This window comes from Falco biarmicus, chromosome Z (assembly GCF_023638135.1).
Source record: "Falco biarmicus isolate bFalBia1 chromosome Z, bFalBia1.pri, whole genome shotgun sequence".
Classification (NCBI taxonomy): domain Eukaryota; kingdom Metazoa; phylum Chordata; class Aves; order Falconiformes; family Falconidae; genus Falco; species Falco biarmicus.
The window spans coordinates 35,673,076-35,690,456 of NC_079311.1; the positions used below are offsets into that span (position 1 = coordinate 35,673,076).

Sequence of the window (17,381 nt, forward strand, 5' to 3'; positions counted from 1 at the left end):
TAGAAATTGAAGTCTGAGAAATTTATGACCTATCGTTTCTGTTCTTATCCTTCTGTAGTAATTATTTCAAACACTGAGGATGGCAGTGTGCACTTTGATTTAGAGTGACTTACAAGTTTTTGAGTTGAAGAACAGAAATCTATATCACATTTACCATGGAGAAAAAAGTCTTCTTGCTATAACATGATAATTTGAGGAATCTATTTGCAGCATTTTAATTACATCTCTTGAGTTTTTCATTAGTTCCTTGTTTTACTACAGCCTATTGGTTAACAGGAGAGCAATGGCACATGTGAAATGCTGCAACCTTGTTGTCATCCTCTGGTGACAGCTTTGTCCCTCAATGACTCATTTGCACTGTGGTTTAATCAAAGCGCAGGCCTCCTGGGCCTGCCAGAAACAATACACTCCTCAACTTGATTGCCTGGAAGCTGCGTTGTTCGTTATCAGTACGGATCATTCTTTCAGCTCTTTTGCAAGTATAGCTTCTTCAGCCATAGATATTTCCATTCACACTTCATTGATACCAGTTTTCTTGCTTTTGTCACAAGGGTATGAAAGAGGCTTGATCTGAAAGATCCTTAGACATAAGGAGGAAGACTTGGGCAGAAGAGGGGAAAAAGCTGACAGGAGTCTCTTGCTGAGGCTAGCTAAGAAACCCACCAAAGTCAGACAAAGCAAGCTTTGCAGGAAAAATGCTCTGGTTCAGTATAAGTTATAACCTTTGTAAGGACAAATTTAGGTCATTTGCTTAATGTATGAAATGCTTAAACTATAACTGTTACATTATTTCCAATATTCAGGCATTTAAAATTGCCACATGCAAACTGCCTCTGCCCTAGAAAGAAGAGCTGTATAGTATAGGATGGTTTACAGGCTGAAAGAGTGACTGATATTCAGGGCAGGAAAGAAAGGAAAAAGGACGGGGGGCAGGGGGGGAAGCTCTAAAATGGTAGCAAAGGAGAATGGCTGGGGGTTTAGCAGAACAAGAGGCAGGGCCAATGGGCTAGGTGCAGTCTGGTTGAATACACTTACCAGAGAAGTGTTTTAAAGAGAAGCAAAAGTCTTTCAGGGCTTTTGAGCTCTGAGCACCGAAGCACAGGCAGTGCCTGGAAGACCTGCAGAGCAGAAATTGTGAGATGTTGTCTAGATGTAGCAAGGGAAGATTCTAGAAAGAAGTGAATGATGAGCTGCTTTTACTGTTTTGGCTTCACTACTCTGTTCAGGGTTTCTACTTAGACTTGTGCTAGACAGTTTCAAGGTAGTAGCTAACATATCTTTTCAAATATGGGATTTGCTCTATGCTATTAATAAAATTCAAGATGACCCCAGAAGAAGTATGCTTTGATAAATAAATCTCTTCTTTGTCCAGAGAAGGAAGACATCTCTTACTGACTCCAACGTGCACAAGTGACACAGCAAGCTGGCCTGGTATCTGAAGGAGACAATGGAAGCCAGGACTACACTGTTAGCACTTGGATCTCATGATTAAGATGTACCATTCTGGGGAGGAAAAAGATTTTAGTATCAAGTGCCAATTGGGTGGATAATAAGTATATTCCTGCAGATACTGCAGTAACACTCTGGAGCACTAGTCAACACTCTGGACCACTCCGCCAGTACATGAGGTAAACAATAGGATGGGGTGTGGAACATGACAAAAGGCTAGGTTATTCTGATGTGATACTGGCAACAGGCAGATAGAGGAGTTTGTACTGTAAACTACCCGTACTCACAGTCTTATGACTTTGGAAAATTCACAGTTATTCAAAAGCATACTCATACCCTGTAAAAAAATGCATTTACTGTAAGCTCCAGTTTTAAAATAAGTACCTGCTGAGTTTTTGTCACGATACACACTACAGTCATTAATTCAAACTGTTTGTAGCCAACACAACAGAAAACGTGTCACTCATAGAATGACCTCAGCTTCATGGGGTCCATGTAACTCCGGACTCCACTGCACTGGAAACACATGAACACCACATTACGTGTCTCACCAAGGGCAACAGCTGCGGACGACTTTGGATAGCAGGGAGCCATCAGTGTGTCAAAGTGCTTGGGGTGACAGACCTCAGCAGCTGCAGGGCCAGCACCATGCCCAGGTGTGACTGCTTCTTACCAGTGGCACCTCTCCTGCGCGAAGGAGACATTCCGTGGTGCACTGACCCACAGCCTTGGCGCAGCCCCGTTTCCTGGCAGACCGAACCAGGCCCGAAGGCGCTTCTGCCCCAGGCTAGCTGCGCCGCCGGTCGCCTTGGCCTAAAACCGCTCCCAAGGCCGCAGTGGTGTGTGAGGGCGGGCAGCAGGCAGCCCTGCGCCCCTGGGGTGACGCTGCCCGCATGCCTCAGCGCCTCGGCGCAGAGCCAAGCCCCGGGACCAGCGGCGGTAACTGCCTTCCCGGGGCCGCACCGCTGCCACGCGTAACGAGAGAAGCGCCAAGCGGGGAGCACCTGCCGCACCGTCAGCCCCACCGCCTTCCCAGCGCCCAGCGCCCCGGCCCTCGCTCCACCGCCGCCCGCTGCAGCAAGGACCATCCCGGGGCGAGGCTCCCAGCCTTCGGCCGCGGCCTCACCCCGGGACCCAGCCTCCCGGGCTCTCGCCGCCGGGGGTGGAGTAAGGCTGATCGCGCCTTATGCAACCGGCTCAGGGAGCAGCCGCCGCCCCGCCAGCAGCTCGGTGGTGTCCGTGAGTCCCGGGGGCGCGGGGAGGGGAGGCGGACGCACTGTGGTCTCAGCCGTGCGTGGTGAGGGCGGGAGCGCTAGCCCTGCCTGCCCGGGCCTGCCCCGCCGGGGCGTGCCGTCCCGCAGGTGCGGGGTCCGCCGCGCCGTGGGAGGCTGAGGCGGGCGGGCGGCTCGGGGCGGCGGCTGTGCGGGGGCGGCGGGGCCGAGGTGTGCAGCCGGCGCTCGCGCTTGGCTGCTGGGTTTCCCCTGTCCTGCCGTTGCCTGACCGGCCGGGAGTCGCCGGCAGCTTCCCGGGGCGGCGGCGCACCTCCGCAGGGGGGGAGGGCGGGAAAAGCCTCAGCCCCTGCCGGCTGTCTCCTCAGAGCCCGCAGCCTGCCTGGACGCTCCTCGCGTCCAGCTCCGTGTGTCAAGCCGCCTGGCCGCGGGGAAATGAGTGGCTGGGACGACCTTTATCCACTCCCAATGCTGCCCTCCTGGGTACCGGGCGCTGCCGCTGGGATCATCTCCTTGCACCTTATCCAGAAACTCCTCTTCCCCTACTTCTGGGCTGACCTGAGATACCTGATGAAAGTCTTGATGTGTGGGCTGAGACTGGAGATGTACCGGCTGCAAGGAAAGATCGTCACAGTTCTGGACAAGTTTGTGAAGCTGGCTGAGAAGCAGCCCCACAAGCCATTCCTCATTTACGAAGGGAAGGTGCACACCTACCGGGATGTGGACAGGAGGAGTAACAGGGTAGCACAGGTCTTCCTACACCACGGGGCTCTGAAGAAGGGTGACACGGTGGCCCTGCTGATGGGCAACGAGCCAGATTTCATCCATGTGTGGTTTGGGCTGGCCAAGCTGGGCTGTGTGGTGGCTTTTCTCAACTTCAACGTCCGCTCCAGATCCCTCCTGCACTGTGTCATGAGCTGTGAGCCCAAGATACTGGTTGTGGGAGCAGGTAGAGTATACACGCCTGATTTGTACATCCAGAGCTTTTAATGTGACATCTCCCCTGTGTGTGTCTCTCCAGCTCCTTTACTGAAAACCTGGTTTTCATATGTTCATAGAATGAAACAAACCTAGAGCTAGAACAGGCTTCAGGAGATCATAAAGCTTAAGCCTCTCAGGCAGAACCAAGTATATCCATGTTTTGGGGACATCCATTTAACCTTTTGATAAAAAATGTGCATTGCAGAAACGTTTGCAACGTCTAAGTACAGCCTGTTCCAAGCATTTAATCACTTCAGTAGTTGCTTAATGTGTTTCAGGAAAGATTAAAATGATATACTAAGAATAATTTCCAATTCCTTTTTAAATAGCCAGTTTTAATCTTACTTAAGTCATGTACTTTATTCTCCTGTACTATCTTCCCATCTTCGTAGGGATCAAAAGCACTTTAAGCTGGAAAGTCTTAAGCTCATAACGTACAACCTCTGTTGTACAACTGTGCACACAGGTACGATAGTCCTCCAGGGACTAAAATTGGGAAGTTGGGGTTTTTTTACAGGAGTGGCACATAGGAGGTTGCTTTGTAGTCAATTTACTATTGGTGTTGGATCATAGAAGAAATTGATGTGTTTGAATAGGAGATAATAGTGTGTGTTGCGTTAAGTTTCCAAAGTATTACATTTTTATTATGTGAGTGCTTCAAAAGAATGTAAAATTTTGATGTAGGCATACTGTGTATTTTATATTCAAATTTGGCTTCAGTGATGAAGTTGTATAAACTGAAGACAGATCCAAAACCTAAACTTGCCTCAGAATTTGTGATCAAGTGCAAGAGAATCTGCAATGCTAAAAGATCACACAGAACCTTGATATTTGGTTGGAGGAGATTTCAAAATGTTAATGTTTTCCTACCTATCTAAAATTATTATTTCAAGTCTACTCTTCCTTATTTCTATTTCACAACTTCTCGCCTTATTCCTATTACACAGGCTGGGGGGGTGTGTGTGCATCCATGACACCTGAATGGTGGAATTTCCTTCCATGTGTTCTCTGCTGCTGCAAATTTGTGCTTTCGAAGATGTATTAAATATTGTCCCCTGCGTATTTTTTAGTTAGAACAAGCTAGTGAAAGAAAACCCAAAACACATGATCACAGTGCTTCTGAACTGACAGTTTTTAAATTTGCCTTCTTAATAAGAAAAAAAGTTCTCATTTAACACCCTTTCATGAATACGTGCTTTTGAGTGTATGGATTGAGGAATGGATTTAATGTTCACAAAATTCGTGCTCATTGACTGCAGTGAAGGAGAACTTTGAATCAAAACTTCTAAGAGTAGTCTTTATTAAATGAGAGGTTAACTAATGAATGAAAAAAGCATTTGCAAAGGAGGAACAGAGTCCCTGTTTCTCCGCTCCTAATCTGTTACTAAGAGTGACTGTGTTGCACTAGCTTGTTCTAGGAGTCTGCCTCTGCTCACAAAAGAGCTATGTGCAGGCAGATAATACAACACAGATACCAATCAGTTAGTCTCTAAGCTGATCTTCTATATGTTGGTCTTACTTTATTCATGGGTTTTAGTCTCTGCATTAAATTTGTCAATCTATTGAGCCTGCAAGGCTTCATAGTATTCTTCTTTGGGACTTAGAGGCTCTCTTCTACCTGTATCTGTGAAAGAAGTTGGTTGTGTACTTGTTTATTGGCCACGTCATGTGGAAAAGGAACCTCTTGAAACGAGTCCAGGGTTCACATATCCTCCAGTGACTGTAAGGACTAACTCCTACTACTCTTGAAACAAAAACGTAGTGCACATATTGTAAGTAATAATTTCTACCTAATGTTTATAAAAATTGCAGGGCACTATTTAATACCGAGGTTATAGTTAGATAATTCTCAGAAGTCTGTTGAACTTCTCTTTGTCCTGTGTTAGTAGGTGTTTTAAGGGATTCTTCTTTATCAGTAGGCATGACTTGAACTTTCTTGTGTGTTTGCTCTTACGGCACAGTTTTCTGCAGGATTGTGCACAGCTTAAATGTATGTTTTCTTTCAAACTATTTACACTAAAAAAAAAATCAACCTGTGGTCCAATACCTATCATTTTCATAGTCTGGCATCATGTTTCGCAACATAAGATTTTTTTTTAATCAGATTAGTATGTAACGGTATTATTTCTGGATAGTGACAATTCTGATTTTCAAAAACATGTAGGCTTTTCACGCTCCACAAACAAATGTAGGTTTCACTTAGAAATTCCTTGTAACAGTTACAAAACTATCTTTTCAATATTTTGGATGATCTTTGGTCTTTTTCATATACTGCAGCACAGCAGAAGTCACCCCCTTAACAATTTGACCATCAAACTGTTATCTTAGCAAGACCAGATCTGTTATTGAAATTCTGCTCTTGTCAAATCTACTTAATATTAAGTTTCAGTTGTGCTGAAGGGAACCTTCTACCTTCTGCTGCTACCTGCAACAGTTCCCACAGATAATTGTGTATTGCTGAATCTTTCCCGCTCAGAATGGTGGTGTAGCCTTCCTCTGTATGAGATGATTGCACCTTGCAGCTTCTTTTGGTGCATCTTGTCATTTTTCCAGAATGCTTTTATTTTTTACAAATGTGATACCTCTATCCAAGTAGGCTGGGCACTCTTTGTGGTTGTGTTTTCTTACACGTCTTCTTTGGTCTTTCATGCTGCCTATTGCAAGATCACTTCTATTTGTGGAATTTGTACTTTTGAATTTTGTTTTGTGCCTGCATGTTTTTCAGAAATTGTGATTTGGTAACCCAGACCAATTAGTATCATTTTGTCTTTCTTTCAGCACTTGCAGTCAGACACTTCCAATAGTACTTATGTTTTGGAGGTTTGGTTTTGACTTGTGTGTTCTATTAATTTCTCTCTATTATATTCTCTCTGCAATTGAATATTTTATTCTTTAGCCTCAGATAACTTAAACATTTCTCATTATTGTTGTTTTCTTATATGATTTCATATAAATCTCTAAAAGTTTGAATTTTTTCTATGACAGCGATGTTCTTATTCATTTAGCACAATATAGTAACTTTTTCTTCCCTTCCCATCCAAGTGCAGACTTTAAGGCAAATATAGATTCTCTGATTTGCCAAAATTTAGACTTTGTGTTCCTTTCCAGTTTTTCCACTTGCCTTTGTGTTTTTGCTTTAGCAACTTTCATCTGTTGTGTTCCAGAGCATTTAGCTCTTGCTTTAATTTGTTATGTGATGTTCTCACACTTCCATTCCAGAAACACAGTCTACCACCACTCCCGTTCTGGGGAATGTTTTTTGAAAGAGATTCAAAAGTTGGAGTTTAAAACAGCATTTTTAATAAAACAGCAGTTAACTAACATGTAGGTAAACCAGGAACTTGTAAAGGAGAAAAAAAGAAGCTGTATGCCCTTCTCTCTGTCACAATGCCAGCATTAGCTTACTTCAACAACAGTAAGATCTGTTTAAAAGGTATTCATCCGTACTACAGTTGTTACCAGATTATGCCACCCTTACTCATTTATAAGCTACTGGTTAAACCAAGGAGTAAGGTGCTGCTTAAAATGAAGGCACCTTTTAAGGCAGGGGTCCTCAAACTACGGCCACGGGCTGGATACAGCCCCCCAGGCTCCTCAATCCGGCCCCCGGTATTTACAGACCCCCCCGCCCCCCCCCCCCCCCCCCCCCCCCCCCCCCCCGCCAGGGTTGGGGCGGGGAAACCAAGCAGCTGCAGATGGCTGCCTGCCACTGCATCTGCGCCGGCCCCCTGGTCAAAAAGTTTGAGGACCCCTGTTTAAAGGCACTTTGTCCTTGCTGGGCGTATTTCTATTCATTGGCGTCTTGCTTGAACAAGGGATTACATGTCATGTTTTGGACAGTGCTTTTGTAACAGCAATACTGTTAAACAACTCTTACAATCTAGTGACCCACCAGAAAGGTACAAATGGAATTTGCCAGTGTATTATAGCGTATTGCTACTTGGAAGTGTTCGGGTTGTAGAAGTACATCCCAGATTGCCATCATGACCACTAATAACAAGGATTCAACTGTAAAAGGATTGCATTACTAAACGCCATGAGATTGGTTTACATGAGTCCTGATAGGAAAGGCTATTTAGGGAGTGTATATGTCATATGGACATGTATGGGCAGCCAGCTCATTGTGGACCTGGTTGAACAAGATGACCTCCAGACATCCCTTCCAACCACAGCCACTGTGTGATTCTGCAATTCTGTACAGATTTACATCTCTTAGCTGTGCATGTATAGCATTTTCCTGGCCAGGGTTCTTTGCTCTTGAGGCACCGGCAGTGCTTTCTGGTGCTGCTCAGTGTTTTCTGCACTTCTCATTATTTGAGCTCAGAACCAGGGTTTATGCTGGCAGGAGTAAAGTTCAGACAGAAGTGTGTCTACATCCTGGAGTAAACAAAGTTTTTTGGTATTTGTGAATTAAGGTCATATGGTATTATATACAAGTAGCAGTATCGTCCTTCAGATGTTAGTCACTGAGTGAAAAAAAAAAAAAAAAAGGATTTATTAAAATGCTCTTTTTTTAACTGTTTGGAATGAAAAGCTATTTAAGCATAAACAATTAGGACAAGGAAACCACAGAAGGCCCACAGAAGACACTGTTACCTGCTGTTAGACACCGTATCTCTTTGATCAGTTGCTTTTACTTGATCTGAAGTATCTCGTGTCCCAGATGGCCTTTGAGTGGAAAACAGTGCCAGCTGTAAATCCTCAAGCTGGCTTCTGTTTTACTACCTTTACTGCCTTCAGTAGTGTTACAAGATACCAACACTGAACCTGAGCCACATCTGACTTGTAATTTCTGTTATTATTACTTAGTGAGAATGAATGTTGAGTCTAAGGAGTCACGTGGGGAATCAAGTACAAGTAACAATTATTTTCTGAGGCTAGACCATGTGGGGAGGAGTTTGGACTTGCCATAGCTTGCTAAGCATATCAGCCAAGGTACACATCAAAGTTACATAAGAACCATTTTATACAGTTTTCCTTCTGAGTAACTTTCTGTTCAGTACAAGTTGATCTCGTAATCTGACGTATTCCTTTCATCTCTGTAGGACTGTGTACTTGCAAAAAGGCTGCATTGTTTCTTTGCTAGAAAATAACATAAACCCCCTTTTGTACAGCTTGAAACCTAGGACAGTAGTTCAAAATCAAAACATATTTTCCTCGCTTTCTCAAAAAATGTAACTGAGTTATGTATTAATGTGAATTTAATATAACAGCTTCACAAACTTTTTGTTGAATAATGAAATGCTTTACAAGTAAGGCCGGGGGGAAGGGGTGGAGGCAAAAAAGTGGAGAAGCATATTCATCTGGACTGATTACAGTGGGTTTTTTTTCCCAGTAGAAGCCAAACTTAGCGCATGTTGTGTATTCGTATAGAAACTATGTAAACCATGCACACAGAATGGCTGACTACTTGGCTAAACTTCAGATAAACATTCATGTCTTCCAAAACAAATACACCAAAACCTGAATATACTTTTATAGTGTAAAAAGCAAACAAGTACTTCAGAGAAACCACAAGCTTAAACAGCTAAATTGCTTTACTGTTAATTACTTTCCTGTATGGTAAAGTACACATATCAGGTACCTCTAGAAATAATCAAACTATGGTTCCTCCAAGAGGGCTGTCTTTACCTGACATATGGACAAGATGATTATATAAAGTCCAATAAGCCCTACACAATGTTTGGCACAGAAATTCTTTGTTCAGAGAACAAAACATATAGTTGACTATCACCAGAATAATTATTTGGAAATAGGTTAGTACAACTGAGAGTAATCTTCAGACATCCCGTGCTCCTGTGTGTTCCAGAAGTAATTTTCAGTTTCTGGCACTTTGAATACAGCTGTTTTAAATTACCCTTTCTTATTCATTCAATCACTTCATTGTTTCTGCTGTTCTCTGTCTAACTAGAATTTTCTTTCAAGATAACATATAAGTACAAGCTCTTCACATATTGTTCCAAGTACTAGATTCCTGAGCACAGAAGAAAAATTCTATTGTATAATTGATTCATAGTTCAATAGCAGTTAAAAAAACAAGCAAGCCTCTGTGCAACAACAAAAAAGTAGGTCTTATGAGTGTTTAGAGAAACAATAAACAGTGTGTGTTTATTTTGAAGACTGATCTTAATTAGAGTAAATATGTTTCAATCTACTAAAAGGGAGCTCTGCCCTCCTGTCATTCTTGAATCTTTAATGATTGTGTCTGTAGAGATTGTATTAATAGTTGCCATTTTTCTTCCTTTGAAGTAAGGAAAGAAAAGGGGGGGGGGGGGGAGTAAGAGGCAAGTCCTTTTCTTTTTGACAGATTTGCAGTTCATGTTAATCAAATACACAAAGAACTTGATGCACATCTTACCTAGAACTTGGGAATAGTAAAAAATTTGAAATATTTGTGAATTGTGTGCAGTCCTAAACAAAAGAGGATGGACAGCTGAGTCTGGTTCAAATGATTACTGGAAGCTGGAGAGTGAACAGGTTCTTAACAATCTTTAAGAGTCCTTAAAATCTTTGCTGGCACTGTAGTTAGAGCTAGTGCACCAATAAAGAATGATAGAGGGTGCTACATTCTTTCACTATTTTGAGAAAGGAAATGGAGCTGCAGCCACTTCTATTGCTAGGTTCTCAGCCTAACTTGTACCTACACAAACTATAATTAGTATATTTAGGAGACGTATGTGTATATATGGAATAATAGGAAGACAAAAATCAGTATTAGAAGGTAATAAGTATATAGTTCCTCTGTCACACTTGGCTTATTAATAGCTGTTTTTCATTATCCTGCAGTTAACACTGTTGTCCTTAATATGATTTTTTATTCACTTTTTTCATTCTATTGCTATGTATAGTGGAAGGGAACTGTACTCCAGTGATTCAAACAGGAGGCTATCTGTCTTTTAAATTTTCGTAATTATTTGGGTGATTCTTCCTGAACTCAGTTCTGCATTGGGTTACTTACTCTAGGTTTGTAAGTCATATGTTTAGCTGGTGACAGCAGGCTGTATCTCTGTTACAGAGATTAGTATGTCATTCATTAAAATACAGCACTGTAGCACCGTCATTAGGAAAGTAATTTTCTGAAAGATTAAAAATCTTCAGTTATTTTGGTGTAAAATTTATGCAAGGAGGTTCTATTAAGGGTATCCATATTTAGTATTTGTGAAATGAGCTTGGAGTTGTCCCTAGGATTTCAAATGCTGGGTCTGGCAATGCTTCATTATGAGGTTCTGGGTCAGTCATGTCGACTTTGTTTATTCATTTATAAAAACTGAGATAATTACATAAATTTATGCCCACAGGGATATTTGCAAGATTAATTACATAGCTGGAGATTTAGCAAAACACTTAAGTGTAGATGTGTCTTTAAGTATATGAATAGTTCTATTAAAAGCAGTATTATTCCTATTCTTGAGAATTTTCTTGGGTTAGTACTTAAATGCCTGTGCAGTGTTCTGAGCAAGTGACAGATTGTTTGTATTTCTACACATTTTTACATAAATACCAAATATATTACTTAAGGATTGGCCTCTATTTAGACTTTTTTCTTTTTGTTTAATCTGGGATTCTCTTATGGTTTCTTTCCTGATACGCCAACAAAATAGATCTTAGTTATGCTGCTGTTTTTATTTTTTAGAAGTGAGTTTGTATCTGAAACACTCAAAGCATTACATAAATAGGCACATGGCTCTTCGACAGTCTCTGAATAAGCCACAGGCCTGTATCATATTTCTATTCTGTAAAAGTTAGGTACCTACATAAGTGTTACAGTTTTGTGTTTGTTTTTAAATTAGTCACTTCTGTGCTTCTGAAAAAAATAGTGCTTGATGAGAGATTGCTGTTGAAGGCATCCAGGAAAATCTGCATTGTAATTACCAGCCACGTCTATGCTTGCCTTGCATCTTCAACAGATTACTTCATGATTTGTTGAATTTATTGAAGATGAAGCTTAACTACACTTCTGGCCTTAGTAATGACCAAGGGTTATCCAAAATGAGGTGGGAAGAAGGAGCTACTAATGAAGGCTCACTACGTAGCCTTGAGGGCTAGCTGACAAACCTTGTGGGGTCAGCAGTGTTTTTACCACATTATATCCTGTTTTCAGTGAATTTTCGTTCTACTTCATCATTATTTTATTGAATTTATTTATGTCATTTTTGTCATATTTATGTCATGTTACTTTCATTCCTCTTTCTGTTACAAAGAGTAAAATTTAAAAGGAAAAATGCTTTATTTGCTAGTTTTGTGAAGAGATAATGTAAGTAATATTGTTTTGTGTTAATTTTTAAGATTTGCTTGGGACACTGGAAGAAATTCTTCCTAACCTCCAAAAAGACATTAGTGTTTGGATAATGACCAAAGACTCTGCTTTTCCAAGTGTGCATACCCTTTTAGATAAAATAGAGGCAGCATCTGAAGACCCTGTTCCAGTTAATCAACGTTCTGCTGACAACCTCAAGTCATCTGCTTTGTATATATTTACTTCAGGAACAACAGGTACTGTTCTACTAAAGAGTCTATATTTTCCTTCAGCTTTCATCTAGAAACTTGCTTTTCCAAATCTCGAATCTTTTTGTTCATCTTTTTATAGTAGAATATAATATTTTTTTATCTGGAAATATTATGGTAGAAAATAAGCATTTTTCTTGGCAGTGACTGTTTACATTCAGTGGTTTATGGGCTTCTCTTCTTTTTTTTTCCTGCTACATTCTGCAAACACTATGAGAAGCTTTACCTGTTACATCACAGCTAAGGTGTTTGTTTATAAAACGTTTTACTTTTTCAGTGGGTTTACAATGATGATATATTGTGGGATTACATGCCACTGCCTAGCTAATATACCTAACTGTATCTAGAAATTTAAAAAACAAATCATAAAACAAGCATGTAAACATTCATTTTTTCTTCATTAGGTCTTGTTCTATGCAGGTCACTGTAGAGACAGAAAATAGGATTAAGTTACTAGCCTTTTAGTTTAGAAACAGATGGCTGAATTTATTACCAGTGCTCCACCAGCTAAGAAGCTAAGACTTTAAAAAAACTGGACACTGACATGAAAAGCAGCATGATGTTGTTAAGATAAGCAGATTGGCATTCTCATTCAGCTGAAAAGCTTTAGTCACAAGAAGATTTAAAATGAAGATGTGTTTCGTGGCTTTTTTCACTCATACAAGTAATTTGTTTGCTTCTGGTTCTGGGGAAAAATTATGAAATAAAACTGTCAGTCTAAAATAAAAAATTAGGAATGTATCAATATTTTTAAGAGGTCAGGTATGTTTATAATACCACTAATGTACAGGTGGTTGACCTTGCTCATTAAAAGTAAGGAGTTTTAGCTAAAAATATTACAGAGTTCTCCAGGTAGGAGGATTTTTTTCTTATAACTGCATTCAAAATACCTGTGTGAAGTCTCAAATTTCAATTATGTAGAATTTAAAATATTTTTGAGGCCTTGTTTGTATTACATTTATTTATACTGGATTTCTTCTATGTACCATGTAACTAAAAGAATAAGGTTGGTTTAGTGTCAAGAGTGTGGAATAATTAATACTGATCTAAAGTAACTGAGCATTTTTCATGGTTTTTGGTAAAGCAAGAGCATAGTGTTGCTCCTAAAATCAATGACTGGTAAAATTAGTTATAAGAAGGAAGTATCTTGTGTAGCAGCTTATGTAAAGACAGAAGGAAAAAACTTGAAACTGTAGAGCACTTCTTGCGGTAAGTGATTCATTGGCAACATAGGCTTATTGCCTTTTCTCTTTAGTATGATGGGTTTTGGAATAGCTTTGAATTGTAGCTAGAATCTCCATGGATTAGACTTCCAGTTAACAGCTGTAGTTGGGTCTTCTAATTTTCTAGCTTTTCCAGAATAGGTAAGAAAACTTTCTGAACTATTAAATTTTTTGACCCTGCTCATCATCAGGACTCAGCCTGAAATTTTTGTGTGTATGTGAGAACATGTATGAAGCAAGAACACGTGGCCTACTCAAAATAATGGGTACCAGAGTAATAGCCTAGGAAGCCCTTGCATGTGAGTCTGTATTGCTAAACAGAAATTGTGTGCTGAACCTGAAGAAACTCATTAAGAACCTAACTGGAGTGGATTGTTGGTGGATTTTTTTTTTTTTTTTTTTTTTTTTTTTAATTCTACATAGCCTTCATAGTGTCCTAAAATAAACGGGTAGGCAGATACACTCATCTTGGATACACCCACTGCATGATTTACTTTGTGTAGATCCCATACCTTTCTTAATTATGTTACAGTCACTATGACTCTTGCCTGAAAGAGATCTAGTGTGATGCCTCTTTATGTTAAAGGAAGTCCATATGTATGGTAAATGCTTTTGGCCCTTTGTTGGCTTTATATCGTTTGATAGCATGCTAGCCATGGAGTTTCTTCATGTTTCCACCTATTTGAATCGACTTAACATCAGATTCAATAACTAACAGATGAGATTACAAACTGGTTTGTGTTTCTACGTGTACAGAGCAAACGTGCAATATTGTATTAATAAGCAACTCACTGTCTATTAACAGTCATCTAAACAGATGGCTGAAAATATGGTTAGAGAAGAAAGAATTGATTCTTTTATGATTTTAGAGACCTTAACAGGAAAAAATAGTTATCTTAAGAGATGCTTCATGCATGGTTTTGGATTTTCATTACAGGTCTCCCAAAGGCGGCAGTTATCAGTCACATGCAGGTTCTTAAAGGAGCTGCTGGACTGTGGGCTTTTGGTGCTGCTGCAGAAGACATCATTTATGTTACTCTGCCTCTTTATCATAGTGCAGCATCTCTTCTTGGCATTGGTGGATGCATTGAATTAGGTAGGGATTTTTTCCCTTAATTATGTTGTTCATAGAAAATTAATTAACATAAAAATGTATAAAACACACTCAGGTTCACTGCCATTAGGAAAACTAATGCTTTTGATGAAATCTAATGGAACAGTCTTTTTGGAATAGCTTTATATTTCTGTATTTTGGAGTCAGGGGCTGTTGTATTAGCAAAGGATCTCTTACAATCTGTCTTTGTGGTACTGGGGAAGAATTAGTTATAGGCATTTGTGCACAATTGTTTTTACTGTCTTTTATATTTAGGTAAAAAGGGATTTAAAGACATGTAATATTTTGGCAATGTTAAAATGCATTAGTATTATGTACAGACTAAGTGTTGTACTGTGAGATAGAACAAAAATGCATTTTGGTGAATTTTAAGACTGACAGACATTTATAGTAACCATTCGTCTCTGTCATATATCATTAGATGATATATAACTTTTTTCCATTTAATTTGTGTAGTTCTGGCATGGACAATAAAATCTATACTTTACAGAAACAATGTAGGTGTCCTCAGTGACTTTCTTATAAAATATTTATTTGGAACTTTATGGCAAATACTTCTTTTTCCTGAAGCATCAAGAAGTCAGGGCAAGGGAAGGATTAATGGATTATGGATTAATTGATTGAATCTGCATCAATGAATACTATTTTTGTTGAAAAACAAAATTTCAATGATATGCAAATGATTTGCTAATTCAGGCTGACTTTTCTAGATATTTTCAGTTACACTCTTTTGAATAATATTGCAACACCAACAAAGAGAAGCTGGCTTCTTGCTTATAACCTCTTACCTATCGGTTTAGTCTCACTAAGGAGGAGATTGATTTAATGTCCCTTTTTTGTCTACCAGATTTGAACACACATCTTCTAATAAAACAGCTTGAACACTATGTAATTCTCTGAACAAGGCTGCTTTTAGTTCCTCTTATGTTCTATTTTGTAGAAATAGTGAACATAGCTAGGTAAGCTGCCATATAAAGAAAATGCTTCATTTCCTTTTCTACTGTTTCCATAAAGGTGCAACCTGTGTGTTAAAAAAGAAGTTCTCAGCTAGTCAGTTTTGGAGTGACTGCAAAAAGTACAATGTGACTGTCATCCAATACATTGGAGAACTTTGCCGTTACCTTTGCAGCCAGCCAGTGGTAAGTGGAATCAAAATGATGGCTATTCATCTGTAAGTAAGTGATATGTACAGTTATTGTTCTTAAATGCAGTTATGTTAAGGGGAAATAAAACTGCATTGAACCTGTCCCTCTGTTCTTTCTATGTGAGGTTCTTCAAATATTTGGTTATCTATGGACTGTAAAAAATGTTATGGCTTGAATCAGGAAGATGTTAAAAGTATTAAAAGATTTTAAGACTAAAAACTGAATCAGTTTTGGTGAAAAAGTATTATTTCACAGAGTTTCACAATGTAAGTTTGGAAAACCAGGATTAATATTCATTGTCTTTTCAGAATTTTCAAAACTTTGTTTCTGGGCACATAAAAATATCGGAGGTCTCAAGTTTTGTAGGTTGTGTTTCAGCACTGTTTTGGCTTGTGGAATGTGCTTGTTTTGAGACCATCTAAACTGTATTTTTAAATTTGGAAGCGGTTTGGTGTGAGCAGCTCAAAGGAAGAATGCCTTTTGTTCCAGTTAGAAAGCTATTCCAGACAACAAACCTGTTTTTGTTAAAGTGACATTCCTCTCTGAAACTGTTTTCCTTTGTATTTCTTTTCCTTTGGCTGTCAGTGGTGGTATGGTCTGCCTACAAGGTATCAAGTACAAAGTATGCTGAACCTGTTGTAATTACCAAGTATAGTTGACTCAGGTTAACTGAATTAACTCGTGATCTGGCTATTCTCTGATAGGTTTCTGTACTTATCCATTGATGACAGAGAGAGCCCAAGATGTTTAGGGTAAGGTAAATGCCTATAATTCATTGGAATTAATTTAAGATGTATAGAATTGTATAGATGGAATGGATATAACCTGTGGCAAACCCAACTGACTTTCTATCCTCAAATGCTTGTGCTACATGTGTGAAAATGAATATGAAGCAAACATTCATAGTCCAGTATAAACTAAAATCAATCTTACTAATGCTGGCAATTTCCATCCATTTATGAGCTGCAGATTGTCATTTTTGTTTCAGTAAGAAGTCCTAAATGTTACATCATACATTATCTTACCTGGTTAAGCATTTTAATCATAGAATCATTTAGGTTGGAAAAGACCTTTTAAGATCATCAAGCCCAGCCATTAACCTAACACTGTCAAATCTACTACTAAACCAAGTCCTCAAGTGCCACATCCTTAAATACCTCCTCCAGGGATGGTGACTTAACCACTTCGCTGGGCAGCCAGCTCCAAGACTTGACAACCTGTTCAGTGAAGAATTTTTTCTTACTATCCAATCTAAACCTCCCCTGGTGCAACTTGAGGCAGTTCCCTGTCATCTTATCACTTGTTACTTGGGATGAGAGACTGACACCCACCTCACTACAACCTCCTTTCAGGTACTTGTAGGGACCGGTAAGGTCTCTCCTCTTCTCCAGGCAGAACAACCCCAGGTCTCTCAGCCTCTTGTAAGACAGGTTCTCAAGACCTATCACCAGCTTCATTGCTCTTCTTTGGACATGCTCCAGTATGTCAATGTCTTTCTTGTAGTGAGGGGTGGACCCAAAGCTGAACACAGTATTCAAGCTGTGGCTCCACCAGTATGGAGTACAGACTTTACACAATTACTTATAATCATAAACAGCTTTTATTTTGAATACTAAATAAAAATAAATAACAGCTTCCAAGTACCTGTATAACATTAAGCAGAAAGAACTGTATTCTCTTTTAATTTAACAAAATGTTTAGAATACAAAGAGATTTGGGAAAATGTACAGAAGTT

The 17,381-nt window shown here is 39.7% G+C and overlaps 1 protein-coding gene across 3 annotated transcripts in view; it reads left to right on the top strand.

Moving 5' to 3' along the window:
- The first annotated feature begins 2,465 nt into the window (after positions 1-2,465).
- The window catches only part of LOC130143072 (long-chain fatty acid transport protein 6-like), a 39,981-nt gene continuing 25,065 nt past the window's right edge, over positions 2,466-17,381 (top strand). For 2 of the 3 annotated variants that reach the window (XM_056325645.1, XM_056325647.1), the window contains exons 1-4: positions 2,469-3,627; positions 11,946-12,152; positions 14,325-14,483; positions 15,516-15,640. In XM_056325645.1, the coding sequence (XP_056181620.1) occupies positions 3,114-3,627; positions 11,946-12,152; positions 14,325-14,483; positions 15,516-15,640 (1,005 nt within the window). In that variant the 5' untranslated portion in view covers positions 2,469-3,113. Of the gene's footprint in view, positions 3,628-11,945; positions 12,153-14,324; positions 14,484-15,515; positions 15,641-17,381 lie in introns of all 3 variants that reach the window. The other variant, XM_056325646.1, reaches the window with a different exon arrangement.